This window comes from Haemaphysalis longicornis, unplaced genomic scaffold, assembly GCF_048455015.1.
Source record: "Haemaphysalis longicornis isolate Haplotype H1 unplaced genomic scaffold, Haemaphysalis longicornis Haplotype H1 scaffold_27, whole genome shotgun sequence".
In the NCBI taxonomy this organism is placed as follows: Eukaryota; Metazoa; Arthropoda; class Arachnida; order Ixodida; family Ixodidae; genus Haemaphysalis; species Haemaphysalis longicornis.
The window spans coordinates 1,266,147-1,281,060 of record NW_027526325.1 but is presented as its reverse complement, the minus strand read 5'-3'; the positions used below and the strand labels follow the sequence as shown (position 1 = coordinate 1,281,060).

The following is a 14,914-nucleotide window of genomic DNA, read 5'->3' as shown; positions in this document are numbered from 1 at the left end:
CGTCCGCATAGAGACTATGGTGAAGATTTGGTATTTTGTTCAGTGCTTCCGGGATTTGAAGTAGGGCTAAGTAGAAGAGTAGTGGTGAAAGCACTGCTCCTTGCGGTGTTGCTATTGATGGTAAGCTAAATTCTTCCGTATCTAGAGGGCCAAGGCGGAGCGTCGCTGTTCGTGAGGTGAGGAAGGCTTTAATATAGTTGTATGTTTTCATGCCGGGGGAGATAGTAGAAAGGCCTTGTAATATAGCCTGATGCGTGACTCTGTCAAAGGCCTTTGCAAGGTCTAAGGCTAGAATTGCAGCTGTGTCGGCCCGCGGTGGTGTGGCTAGGATGTCATGATGAAGTTGAAGATGAATGTTGTTAGTTGAGAGCCCAGCACGAAAGCCAAACATTGTGGATTGGGGAGAGTTCCTTTGATTTATGAGTTTGAGTAGGCGAGAATGTATGATATGCTCTAGAAGGTTTCCTATGCAAGATGTGAGGGATATTGGTCTAAGGTGATCAATGCTCAAGGGTTTGCGAGGCTTTGGAATTTAAGAGATATTTGCGTGAGTCCGTGTTTGAGGCAGGGTACCTGCATTCCAATGTTGGTTAAAGAATTAAGTTAATGTGGTAACAGATTTGTCTTCTAGATTACGTAACATTTTGTTTGTTACCCCATCTTTACCCGGGGCTGAGTTAGTTTTGAGATTAACAAGTGCTGCCCTGACTTCCGCCTTCGTGATGTCTGCATCTAGGTGCTCATTAGGAACTCCCCAGTAGTCTGGAAGGAGGCGTTGTTCACCACTGGGAATGTATCTTTCTTTGAGAGTTGTAAGGAGCTGTTGTTGTGTACCAGAGTAGGTGTGTATTAACTGTGTCATGCGATTAGTTTGTGCTGTTTTATATGCGTTTGTATGCGTTGGAATTACATATTCATGAAGATCAGTCACTCTCTCTCAAATGCGGTGTATTTACGACAAACTAAATGTATCTGACGCGATCTTAGTGCACTACATTCGGTCCGCATAAGCGCCAGGTGTGTGTCACAGGCCGGTTTCGCGAAGCCGGCCTATGACACACACCTGGCGCTTATAAGTATAAGTACGATGGATAACGCACAATTATACACGGGCATCAGCACACGACAAAGAATTTAATCATGGGTCGTCTTGTCGCGAGGTTAGCGCACGCAAACATTCATCATTCGGTACATATACCCTCCGCGAGCAGTGCGAATGCGAGCCTATATCTGCGTCCGCGACTAAACGCTTCTTTGAAGCATCGTCATACGACACAGAAATCCTGCAGAATCTAGCACAAACTGAAATCATAGGGCCTTACCAGATACCACACTCTTCAAACGACACCTTTTATCGCGTGTGAACCGCCTACCCTACCCTTCAAAAAGCGCGTCCGCCGACTGATCAACTCTTCGTTGAAGTCGAAAAGCAACAGGAAATGGAACGCGCAGCTTGGGTGTGATGTTCGTAAAACGTTCATTCCTTGATTTCGCTGCGCAATTGTACACAATAACAGTTAGGAGCCCCCTCACCCCCCTTCCCCACCCTGTGTATTGGGAAATGTCTGTGCATTTCGCATCTGTATATAGTTGGTCTGTTGAGCCCTCCCTTGCTTAAAGGGGTCGTGAGAAGGGATTTGCAAAAAAAAAATGTGTTGTGTGTGCGCTTCTAACCGTGGAACCTTGTTAAACAGGCATTACATACCCGTTTCGTTGCCCGATATCGGCAATTAGGAAAAGAAATGCAGTTACGGTTTCACCGAGGCTTTCCTCCACAACTCGTGAAGTGACGTTTCAGTAAGTCAGTAAGAAGCCAATCACAGTTCTCCCTCGTCTGCAAAATATGTCGGCATAGAGCGGGCTTGCAAAGGGTCAGATAAAGCTACAACATCGGCGCCATGATGAAACTCGCCCTGCAACTGAATGGGAGATGTCTGATCTCTGATACGACTGATCAGCATGGTCGAACTTTCAATCAACAACGCGGGCGAGTGGCACAGGCAGAAGTAACCATGTTTAATCTAAACTGGGAATTTATAAACTGTTCACGCTGTTTCTCACGAGCCTAAACTGTCGTTTGCCTAGCCGATATTGTTGCACAAGTTTGCCGACGTCATTCTCACGGAGCCTGTAGTGTGAGTTGCGCGAACGTGAAACTTCTGACCTGACGAGATAAATGACTGAGCCCTTAAAATAAGAGTTTATTACATAATAACGTCTATAGAAGGAACTTCGAGTAGTTGGAACTTAAAACAGATCCACCATTTACTCATCAAGCACAAAAAGCAGCGATACACCGCCGAGTCCCACAATCACGCAGCTCGATTGCTTTCCTGTTTCCTGCAATAAACAATGCTGTTAACGCTGTTTCGTTGATCTATACTCTCCCCATTGACTTACTGCAGAATCGTTCAGCGGTAAGTTGGCGGTTAAAGGTATGGGTTGATTAGAGTGTATGAAAACACGGCAGAGTTCTGGGTTACAAATGCGAAGAGGCTTTTATGCATCAGTTTTTCGGCGCGCGCGCTTTTCACGTCGATAGTGTAGTGGATAAAGTGTCCGACTGGGCTGGCCGTTACGTTGGGCTGGCCCGGAGGCTGCAAGTTCTAACCGCACACGGGGTTTTCTCTCTTTTTGTTTTTTGCTTGCTTGAGCAGTTTTGTGTCATTTCACACAAAAAATGTAAGATTCTGAAGAGAACGCGCAAAAGAACGGGAAATTCAGCACGGAAACTGGCTACAATCTGTACAAACAGCCAGTAGGCCTGAGTTCTGTTGCAATGGTTGCCCGATAACCGAAGCGGTCACGACACCGCTCACGTGGATAGAAAACAGTTTTTGGCAACGAATAAAGAATGCATTATTTTTAAAATGTAGGGTTTGCAGCTTTCCAGAACAATACACACAAAGAACGTTGAACGCATTGAACTCTCAAATGTACTTGACGTAACGTCACTGCTAGTTGCGCTGCCGACCGACGACGCGCGCCGCATGGTCGCTTGCGATGCGCCTCAAAACGAGAATCTCAAAGGCGACCTTTGAACTCCTAGGTGTAGACGACCGTCTTTAGCCTTTCCGAAGCTGCACTAGGGTTTTTCATTTCCGTACGAGCTATTCTGTTTCTTCGAAACTTAGCAAACCATTTATTTCTTCGGGATTTCATTAACGTTCCTTAGTCCTTGCTACAAGGCGAGAGTGGGCACATATTTAAAGGGGCCATGAAAAGAAAACGCAAGTTTGGTGCATTCAGAAGGTTTCCTCGTTGGAATCATACTGACACTACTTTTAACGTAAGCTTCGCTCAAACAAGCTAGAAAATTAGGAAAAAAATGGAATGACCATTCGACCCACCAGCTCATTTCCCGCAACAGAACCTATGATGTCATACCAGCCACCTCTGTGATTGCCGGAGACCGGCAAAAGCAAACGCAAATTAGGCAGAACGTATAAGCTTGCCGAACGAGCTATTTGCGCTTAAATTTAGGGCACATTTTTTTTTAATCCATACGAATGGTGGGACAAACAGTCGAAGTTACGAAAGCACACGTAAACACAGAAGTAGCGATGCGTGCTGCTGTTGGTACTGCGCCCACTGCGCGCGCACACTCCACGGAGCAGGAATGCAGTGGCCTGACATTTGCGAAATCGACGCGGTAGAAGGTTGTCGCTGGCCAAGCACACCCCCAAAACAGCAGCGCAAATCATACTCTTTCGTTGCAGCGAACCGGGAGTTCACGAAACGATTCGCTGGCAACCCGTTCGGTTTTGTTGGCATGGTTTGCGAGCTCGTGTGGTTTCATTCGGGTTTACGCAGTGCTCCGGCGCGTGCAATTCGGTGTCCAATGTTGATCAGTCTTACGGCGCCATAGTGCCGAAATATAAATGGCGATGTGCAAGTTCATATCGAAGCAGAATAAACATTTAACTGCTCCTGTGAAGGCACATCTCACTTTCGTGTTTTACCGATTCCTATGAAAGAGGGGTCAACCACATGTTTTTACATGCTTGGCAGTGCTTATCGACGGGCCTTGATTTTTTTCTTTTTCCTTTTTTATACTTAGCAGCCACCACGGCCTTAGTCGGCGGGCCGTTTACTGTTTACTTGCTGAAGGCCACAGAGGCGGAAACCATGCAGTTTGAGAAACGACATGTTTCGTTCGGTTATAACGATGGTTTCCTTTTGGTAAAAGTGATTCGACCTGCATCTCCAGTCTTCCGAGGTGCTGCGGACTTCTTTAGTAAAACCGGAAGCGAGAAAGGCCAACGACGACGACGCTCGTCGATTAGTGCGTATAGGGCATGACACACTGTTGCAGGGAGGGAACCGGTCTAAATAGCCTCAAAGAATCTTTTCCACGCAGAGTGGATAAAAGGCTAGAGTAAAAGTAACCCGACTTAAACAAGCATGGTTCCCTAAGCATCTGCTGACAACAGTTGCGCACGACGTGGTGAAACAATGTGAGCAGGGCTTCGATTTACGGCGACAGGAGAGTAAAGAGATTTAAATACGCCGTCAATCCGTACAACTGCGGTGTTCTCCATCGGCTTAAAAAGATTGGGAGAAACGCATACGCCAGCGGTATTTTCTCCTGGCGCCAGAGAAACTTGTAACATGGAGAGTTATGGTGCCAACGTGCATGTGATATTAAACACACGGTCAAGTTTGTTCACTGCAGTGAGATCGTAGTGTATGTCATCCTATTGAAGTTTGGCAAGTACATTGGCAGACTGGGCGTTGCCTCAACGAACGATTGGGTGAGCACGCCAACAATGTGCGCAATGGCACAACTGTCGTGACCATGGTCTTACGCCTTTGTTTGACAACGAGCAGAATTATCGGCAAACACAGGAGCCAGCGCAATCGGGAGAATATTGAGGAACATCAGATCACGCGTGCCGGTGGTAATTGTCTGAGTATGCCTTCCCTCACGCTCACCGAGAAAAGAGTTTACTTTTTAACGCATGGTGACGCATTAAAATGAGTGAACATTACTTCAGAAGTATCGTATGGAAGATAGGGCACGATGACAGGATGATTTGGTGTATGTAAAAACGCGTTTCTTCCTAATAAAGTGAGTGGAAAGTTGCTCATTGCCTCGTCATTTTGCAGTTGTGTTCGACTAGTCCACGCATTGAATGTTCAGTATAGCGTGGCCTCCGCGATTTGCTGCCGGCACCGCCGGTAGCCGATCGCGGAGGCCACGAGTATAGTATGATTTACCAACTCGCCCAAACCTATACCTCGATTTGAATAATCTAAAAATGCTTTAAAGGTAATCCACCGCACCGGTGTCAATTCCCTGCTTGGGACCGACGTTTTCTGGCAAACGGTTTTTATTGTGGACGCCGTGCGAAACGCGAGTGTTTTTCGAAAGTCTGTATTAGAAGTCTATTGTCTGCGGAAAATTTTGTTTGGTCGTGACCAGTAGCAGAAAATGTGATGCGGGGAAGCCGACGGTGGTAGACAGTGAGAATAAGATGTCACGCAATATTAGCTTTCATTTTTTTTCCCCAACATTATTCCAGGCAACGTCACAATAAACGCGAGTGTTTTCCCGCCTTTGTTGCGGTAGGCAGGTAACTGTAACGTGCAATTTCTTTCTTTTCTCTCTTTGCAGACCGAGTACAAGTATTGCTACGATCTTATTCAGCACTATGTGCTGCACTATCTCAACAAAGACTGACCGGCGCTGCCTTTCCTTTTATGGCATAACCACGTGCCCCGCAACTGCAGAAAACAAACGCCCGTGCCAGGTGATCATGCAAGATGATTGCCGTATTATTTGTCCAACATTCCAATGACGACGAAGACACAATGACGTCTCAGACGGCGAAGATACCGACGGAAGACGTCAACCTAACTTTTCGCACATCGAGTTTGATCTGCTGTGTTGCTGTGCTGGTTGTTGTTTGCGTGCGGAACGCGTTTGTTATATTCTTTTTATTGTCGCGTCAGTACCCTAATCTGCTGCTTTAAGAATCGCCAAATTCCAGAGGTAACCTTTTTTTCAGCTAGCGTTATTGGCCGACAAAGCTAGATGGTTTCAGCGTCACAGCTAATAACTGTTTTCGTCGGCAACTGCGCTAGTGTGGAATGCTGGAGACGGCCGGTTAGCATAGCGGTGAGGGAGTGAAGCTGCAGAATTCTCAACGCCAGTGTTGTTGGAAGGGAAACGCTGCGCTCACGCAACTTCTTGATCGTATCATATAAATACCAGAAACTATTTTCACTGCGCTCTTTAGGATTCCGTACGCACGCTGGTTATGTTGGGTAGTTATTGCCCCAGATGTAATGGTTAAGAGCACACAAAGTTAGAGTTCGGCGAAATCGTCCATCTCGCATTTTCTCAGCATGTTTTCTGGACCAGTGCTAGTACACTCATGAGTAACCAGGTGAAATTAATCGATTTCATATGGTTAGTCGGTAATGCACTCCTGTTAAGAATTCTGCTTAATCCTGCTGGGCTCATCGCAATATAGCCTACCATTATTGGGTACCATCTTACCTATAGATGCCATTTTGCTTTCATTGGAAACGCTTGGAGAATGTCCTGCTCCTCATCTAGAATTTGTTCTCAACATGTTTAAGGAAGCAATGGAGGTTGTAACCAGTGAAAACGCAGCGCGTCTTCGTAGCGAAAACATGTGCCTTGCAATAGCGGTAACCCCGTTTACAAACTATGCTATTTAATTGTTTTCCAGGCGGTGTTATTTCCCCCTTTATTAGTGTCGTCTAATATATTTAACTACTCTGCGGCGACCTTTCCGCGTCTTTTAACTCTCCTCCCACAAACTGTTTTACAAATCTTCCAAATCAAAGCGGGTCCTGCATCAGGCCAAAGGGTAGAACGATTTACACTGTGTTTATTGTGTCCCCTTCAACTACCAGTGAACGTTTCATGTTTGCATGTACAGTCGAGCGCGGATATATCGAACTCCAAGGGAATCGCATAATAGTGCGATGTATCGGTAATTTGAAAATAAAATGTGCCGGTATAAAGGTTAGCTGATAACTCTGCACATCATTGACAGCTTTCCGAAATCGTCACAAGCGGTACCTTGCCGAGTTTTTCCTCACAGCACGGAAAACTCGAACCACAGCGCGACAACCACTGCACTTCATTTAGCACGAAAAAAGAGGGCGCGATTCGCTTGCTTCTTCTTGAACATCATAAAATGTACCAAATTGTTTTCACGCTTACTTCGCCATCCAAATAAGAAAATCCGGCGTGGTACACTGGGCCACAACTGCGGCGAATCTAAACACTGACGCAAGCTGGGTTGCAATGTACGAGTAGCCACGTTGTCAGAGCCGCTAGCAGGGTCCGCTTCTTCGGAATCAGTGACGCCCGCCACAGCCTGCACATCGTCGTCAGCTATTACGAACTCCTATGCCGTTGTCCTTTGGAGTAGTCCATGGGAATGCTGACACCTCTCAAAATTCGCTCTCAAGGTGCTCAGCGCCATCGTCGTCGGTATCCGACCACCTACCGTCTAGAGCCGCTTAACAAAGCCGCTTTGAACACGACACGCTCCGAATGGGCCGATACCGTGGCCTGCTGCTTTCGCCGTTACGTCACGTTTGATGCGTACGATCGGGCTTAAAAATGCGGCAAGAAATTTCGAATACCTCTGCCGCCGACATGTTTTCAACCGTCGAATATTGTTCGCTTTTCCCGCGTAAACCAAATTCTTCCGCTTCTTCGTGGCAATAGAAAATACGGACAACGCCAAGAAGAAACACGTGACAAAACCAAACACGCACTACGCCGAATCGGTCCCCTTGCGCGAGCCACCACTGGTAACTACTCAAACACGCAGAAAAAACTGCACAATGGTAGGAAAAAGATACAGGCTTGACGATGTTGCCAGAAACTGAGTGTTTCCGGTCGGTTTGTCCTCCTGCTTTACTGCTGTTGCTCACAATCACTCCCCGCTTTATCGCTGCCATGCGACTGGCCGCCATGCTGGCGTGCTAGCAGCAGATGAGGCCATCGAAGCGGCGCAACGCCGCCTCCTTTTCATCGAGCACGGCGGTACCCGAGAGGTGCCATCATCATAACCTCATCCGAGTCGTTCGAAGAAGCGCACTTGCAGGTGCACTTGCGGAGCAGCGTTCAAAATATTGAATGTGCCCGTGATGGGCACTTCAATACACGCGTACAACAATGCTGTACCTTTGCATGGTATTTCCGAAGGCATGTTCAGGCTGTTGTTTATAGATAATAATACGATGTACGCGTGTTCGACTGTATTGCATAAAATCCCAACACAACAGCTTATTAGGTCCCAAAACTTCTTGCCATCGCGCGTTCCCTGAATCTTCTACCAAAGTTTCGAACTTATTCTAACTTGCATAAAAGTTCTCAAATAACTTATATCCCATACATAACGTAAACCCTTTATTCCTAATTCGATATTTTCGGCTGTCATATGTTCACAATATTTGTGTTGTTTACTTTAGACAATAAACTACAGATGCGGCACTCTTTGCCCACTTGTCCTTGAGCCATTAAAATCCAACCATCATCATGAAGTCGTCCTTGCATTTAGTTTAGCATTTTGAGACTACGCACCGGGAATAGCGAAACTTACCGATTCCTCAGCTGAAGTAGTATTTCTCACGAATATGCTCCCCACAATAAAGAAGGCCGAACGACAGTGTTTCCGGCAGAATAAATTGCAATTAACAAAAAGTTTGTGAGTCTGACAAAGAGATTTTATTACTTCAGTCGGTAGTAAGAGAACATAGAAACTTGGGCTTTTTGCGTTATACTATACGCCAAAATGCTGAACTTCTCAAGCTTAAACGTTACCGCAGAACGTTCGGTCTTAAAGTCATGTTGGGTATTCCGCCGCAAAAGAACGACGTGAACGGCCCTTTTTACCGAACTATGCGATAGTTTTGTTTCTTCGCACGACGCCGTGCATGGGAACATGCTTCTGCCGCCTGCTAGTGTGTCGACACGATTTGCACTGCAGGTACACTTCGGGCATCTCAGTAACGCAAGTATGCTTCCTGACAGAAGTGAATGCTTGGAGGGCATACCTTATTTTTCATGATTCAGGTTTTGCTTACCACATTTGGAAGCTGTTGCTCAAGGAACGCAATGCGTAATTTTTTTTAATAGTGCTGCCGCCTCGCATTCTGTCGCAACCGTTGCCCAGTCTCTGTGATCATTTCTGGAACTAGCATGTCCGAGATTTAGCACGCTACAAAAATAAAAACTTTCTCATTCTTAAAACTTGCTGCTTGCAAGGAGGCGGGTTCATTGAAATGTTCGTTGTGATTTCTGTAGCCCTTAATAACAAAACACGGAAATACGTGGCACAGTTTTCTCTGGAGTGAATACAAGGTCGACTGCGACCCTTTTGTGCTTGTACAACGCTGACGTGTTACCTTCCTTTTGTTCACCCCGCAGGTGCTGTCTAAAACGCGACATATACCAACAGTATTTCCCAAAGAGCTGCTAGTGACTTTCAAAATATACCAAGACTAAGCTGTAAAACTCATTGGCTGTTCCACTTGTCACGAAAACTTTTAGCTCGGCAATTCTCTCAGAAGTTGCCACGACACAATATTTAGCAGGATAGCCATACTTTAGTGACATCTGGCATTGACGCTCAAAAAAAGTGCTGCGAAGCATCATTCATCGGGCCATAGATTTCTAACCCATATGAAAAAACTTCACTCAAGCCTGCTTTTTCGTTATCTTTGTAGGTATTGCTTTTTTGTGAGTGAGCAACAAGTAGCAAAAGTATCTACCTCTGCTTTGTTGAAGCGAACCACACAAATAACCCTCAGCGCTACCTTCATAGAACGTTTCGTTAATAAATCGAGTCGCTGTGAAAGAGTGCGCTTTGAGAGCTCTGCAGTGGCCATAAAGTACACAAGACAAGCATGCCTTGAGAGCAACAGGTAGAAACGCTGCCAGTGAAACACTATGACTAGTGGATGTAAAATCCGGTGACATTTCTTCTTTTTCTTCATTAACTTTGAGTTCCCTGAATACAGAGAACTAAAATACCAGAAAAAAACGGTGCTAAACAGCACCTGCCTAGGTCTCTGACCGCTATATCCGTGTTTTGCGACGCTAAGGAAGCTGGTATGCGATATGGCATTACCGCTAGTAAACCCATGCTAAATGTACTGGATCAGTCTTTCATTAACGATTTCTGGGTCATTGGATCCTTCCGTCAGCTTGTTTATTTGTTTGCCGTTACCGCATGAATGCCGTTACATCAGAACGGTATACAGTAGAACCCCGCTCCTACAATCCTCGGTGCTACGTTTTTCCGGCTGCTACGTTATTTGTGTCTAGCCCCGGCGCAGCTAACATAGAGTCTCTTGTATTCAGATCCTCTCTTTTACGTCGTGGCTCAGAGTACGTTCCTGGATCATTCGTGGTAATCTGACACTCCGAAGCCGCACTGGAAACACGCACGGACCGCCATTTTGACGTTTGACGAGCCTTGGCTAGGCTTGGCTACAGAAATAAACTGCATTACAACGGTGGTTTTGGCTATTACGTGCATACTAAGTGAAATTCAAAACAGCTTAAACAGACGGTACCCGAAATGACGACTTGTCGGCGCCGTGTGTTGTCGTTTCTTGTCGCACGCGGGTGCGATTCGTCACCACTAGATGGTCTATATGTTATTCTATGCTATCACCATCATTACTGCGCTTACAGCGGAAGTTTCACTTCGTAATGCCGGAAGTGCGTGTTCGCCATAAAGGACCACCGCAAGAATAGCACGTGCTCTCGTCGTCATCCTGATTCTTTTGACAATCTTTGAGAATACATTTGAACTTGCAACCACGAACTTTGTTCCGCCTTGATGGCGTCGCAAAAACGAGAGGCGCTTTCCTTGCACGAAAAGCTTGACGTGCTAAACGCAGTAGACAAGCAACCAGCGCGAAAGAGAGAGTCGACATCGATATAGGGACCTTGTATTGCCACGCGTGGCGTTTGCCAGCGATCGTAAAAAGCGGCAATCCTACAATCCCGAGATTCTGAAAGGTTCGGAAGCTAAAGTTGCAGAAGTACATGGTTGCAAGCCAAAGCTACACTGTTTGCGTTCATTTTCGAAGATTTCCTCACTGCTGCGTTTTCCTGGTTGTTGGGTTTTGTTTTCGCGGTCCGGTGAAAAACTCATGAACGGGGTTCCACCGTATATCTATTCAGGTATATAATTCTGTAAAAAAAAACACTTTCGGGAGCAATACAAATGACAACAATGCCTCGCAGTACGAATACCTAATGTCAAAATATCCGAGGAAACGAAAACACCCTCTTCAACGTACATGTTACGCACCATAGGATGTTACTAGTTCTTGCATATAGATATCTATTTCAAAGCACGATGGATTCGCGACGTTCACATATGGGAAGCACTTGAGGACATAACGTGGCGTTACTTCGGCGGTGCACTGCAGTAGTGTCACTTTTCATCGCTGCTGTATATCGTAAAGAAGCCCATTTCTACCAAAAGATTTACACCATCATCCCGCGAGGGGAACCATGGGGTAGATTCAACGCATCGGGGGTTGCCGTTGCGTTTCTGTTATGTTAGCGATGTGAGCGTGTGGATCGTTGTTGTTATGTATCCTATTTACGCAGCATGTTCACCCCCGATGCGTCGCATCTACCCTATGGTTCCCCTCGCGGGAAGATGGTGTAAATTTTTAACCGAGCGCAAGCTGCGCGCAAACGCACAGCTGGCACGACGACGGGAGCGAGCGCAGCCGAGCGCAAGCTGCGCGCTCACCGCGCTGACGCACAGATGGCGCTGCGGTGAGAGCGGCGGAGCGCGCAGCTGCCGCGGCGAGGAGAATGGGGGAGGGATGCGGACTACGCAGCGACAACGATGCGGGACAAGGCGAGTTAAAGAGATGCGTTGCATCTAAAATAAACAGCAATGGTGCCAATGTTGTTAGGTAAGTGCTGACATCTCTGGGCATCATTACCAAGTTCAGGCTGATGAATCCTCAACATTGTTTAAGTGCTTTCTTCCGCATTTGTGCCAGCTCGCCCAACCTGCGGCTGGGAACGCCATGCAGGTCGCAAGAATGTGCCGGCTGCGGTCGGCATATGCTGGGCCGGTAGCTTGTTAAATGCCCTTGACGTCGTGATGGGAGCATGCATGTGCAATGAAATGATCAAGTTCGCACGGCCTGACAATCGTGCATTTTGTTATAAAAACTAAGATGTATGCGTCGGAATATTGAAATCAGGGGCGGTATTCTCGTAACTGTCCCTTTTGAAAACGTCCCTTTTGAGTCCCTTTCATCGTGACGTACTTCCGGTTAAGCAGTGGGCGTTGACAGTAGATTTGTTGCGCTTGCATTACGTCACTTCCGGTTGTTTGCTTTTAGCCAATCAGGGCTCGCCAAAAGGGACACTTTTGAAAGGGACGCAAAAGGGACAAAATTCGAGAATACCGCCCCAGGTCGTAGGCTGATGTTGTGTCGCCACTAGGAACCTTTAGGACAAATTTACATATTTTTCACTACAAAATTTCCGTACCCTGGGAGTAATAGTTGTAACTGAAAAATTTCAGTTCATCTGCGTATACTCAAGCTAGACTGCGGTATAGTTGTTCGCTATGCGATATTTGCAACGGATGTTTTGTAGCCGCAATCTCTCTAATATCAGTAGCTGAGCACGCTGAGAAGCAGACCGACCAGCAGTGAGGCTTGTGGCACCAAATATTATAATGCTGCACAGTACTTCAAAAAGCACAGTTTCTCAGCAGAACTCTGGTGCGAGTTGACTGGTTCATGTTCATGAAAAGACGGAACAACGCGAACGAAACAGGACCAAGCAATAGAAACGCAGCGCGCGTTTGTGTTCTACGTGTTTCTATTCCTCCGTCCTGTTTTGTTCGCGCTGTTCCGTCTTTTCATGCACAGTTTCTGTATGCACACGCTCATAAAAATTGCTACCAACATTGAATTCAATGTTTGTTGACAAAAGTCGACAAAAGCTACCAGCATTGAGTAGACTGTCTACTTACTTTATATAGACCTCCTAGCAACAGCCAACCAACTTTTTTGTAAACCATTGGCCACCGTGTTTGAACTGAAACGTTTCTGTAAACTTTCTACAGAAAGTTTTGTGTACACTTTATACTCAATCGCTGTTGCTAACCGAACTGTTTTTGACAGGATATTCAAAATGTGATGCAGTAGGAAATGCCGACCATTCGTAGACCCTGCTGTCAATAGAACATAATTGAAGGTCGTCATCATTTCTTTCTAATGATCTCGTAGTGGCAGCAAAAATGGAAAAAAAGGAAGCAGCAACAGTTTAGGCAATTTAATCGGGTTCTTGAGTGGATAATAAGTGTTCACATCTTTCGGAGGCATACATTCACACGCTCACTTTCTGAAATGTCACATAACACAACCCCACCTCAGAAACGTACTATAGCCAAAAAAGCACAAACGCAAAGAAGCGCGACACCGTCACCGCACACTTTCTAGCAGTGCACTTCATGTATATATAGCCGCCATCTGCGGGATGTCGATGCCGCGGTGCGGCGTGCCTCATTGCATGTTTACAAAACTGCGCGTTATTTCTGGAATGCAATACCGGGAAACACTGGGACGTAAACGATTGCACATATCTTCTCGTTTACTTTATAGGTGCAACCTGTAACCAAACAAAACAGAAAACTGAAACGGAAAGCTGGAAACGACGGGACGTCGCTTTGAAACGACGCGACGGGCACTGTCCCCCGTCACTTTGCCCGTCGCTTTGTGCCCTGGCCACAGTGCTTTTCTTGCGTTATCTGGTGCTTCATCCGCACTCAAAGCGACAGCCCCAACCCCAGAACACGTGCATTTGCATGGCGCTACCGCGTTGTTTCAAAGCGACGCCCGTTTTTTAGAGAATTCGTCAATAGGACGAGGAAATCAGGGGCGGTATTCTTGTAACTGTCCCTTCTGAAAACGTCCCTTTTGAAAATGCCCCTTTTGCGTCCCTTTCATCGTGACCCACTTCCGGTTAAGCACTGAGCCTTCCGTTTAAATACCGTAAATGTTCTTCTAAACGCATTATAAAGCACTAAAACCGTACCAGAGTATCTTTTATGTCTTTATTTGAACGTATTTTGAAAAACTATACGCGATAAAATTTTTTTCGTTACGACGTTGAAAGTTTTTACCGCAATGGGAGGAACGTCCAAAGATGGCAGCTGCAGTCAGCTGTTCACTTGTGAGCAGTGAAGTTATGGTGGCTAGTGAAGTGTACACAATTCTGCGGCTACTCAGTGTTTCGCGGTTGGACTCAGTTTTGAGGTCGGTGACAATGCCTGTGCGTCAAGATAGCCGCCGTCCAGTTGCGTATTTTGGCATCGACGCACTTGTGGCATGCTGACGCGGGCTTTTCCAAGGACCTGGAATGGTGATTTACGTCGTTGACATTTTTGCGGTGCTGTAAGAGTGAAAAAATGTGTGAGACGCGGGATTTTCGTTTCTTAATGACGTGCCTGTTGCCCAAAAAGTCTACGAACGTTAAGCAAGTATGTGTATGCATAAAGTACCAATAAAAGTTTATAAATCTCATGCGGAGTGCTTGTGTAATTTTGGTCGTCTGCTCCACAGTTATCAAGCTCGGAGACGGTCGTTTATTCCACTGCACCTGCTGACCGTTAGCTAGATTGCAGGCGATCGTTTATTTCGCTGTGTTATGGCGCCGGCGTAGATGCGCAGACACTCGCGGAGGGCTGCGACAGCGATATCGTTCCTTCGTTTCGGACCGCTGACCGAAAGCGACCGGTAGCGAAGAAACGAAAACCGGCGCGTCTTCCGACCAAGTTCGTCCCGGAGCTCGTCGCACAGCCACCGCACGGTCCTCTTTGAGAGGCGGAAATGCTGGCGAAATGCTTCTCGGGGTATATCGAACGCG

At 46.4% G+C, this 14,914-nt stretch overlaps 1 protein-coding gene across 6 annotated transcripts in view; it reads left to right on the top strand.

Moving 5' to 3' along the window:
- Ptp36e (protein tyrosine phosphatase 36E) overlaps positions 1–6,572 on the top strand; it is a 540,343-nt gene extending 533,771 nt beyond the window's left edge. For all 6 annotated transcript variants that reach the window (XM_077701525.1, XM_077701527.1, XM_077701526.1 and 3 more), the window contains one exon: positions 5,618–6,572. In XM_077701525.1, the coding sequence (XP_077557651.1) occupies positions 5,618–5,683 (66 nt within the window). In that variant the 3' untranslated portion in view covers positions 5,684–6,572. The remainder of the gene's footprint in view (positions 1–5,617) is intronic.
- The last annotated feature ends 8,342 nt before the right edge of the window (positions 6,573–14,914 follow it).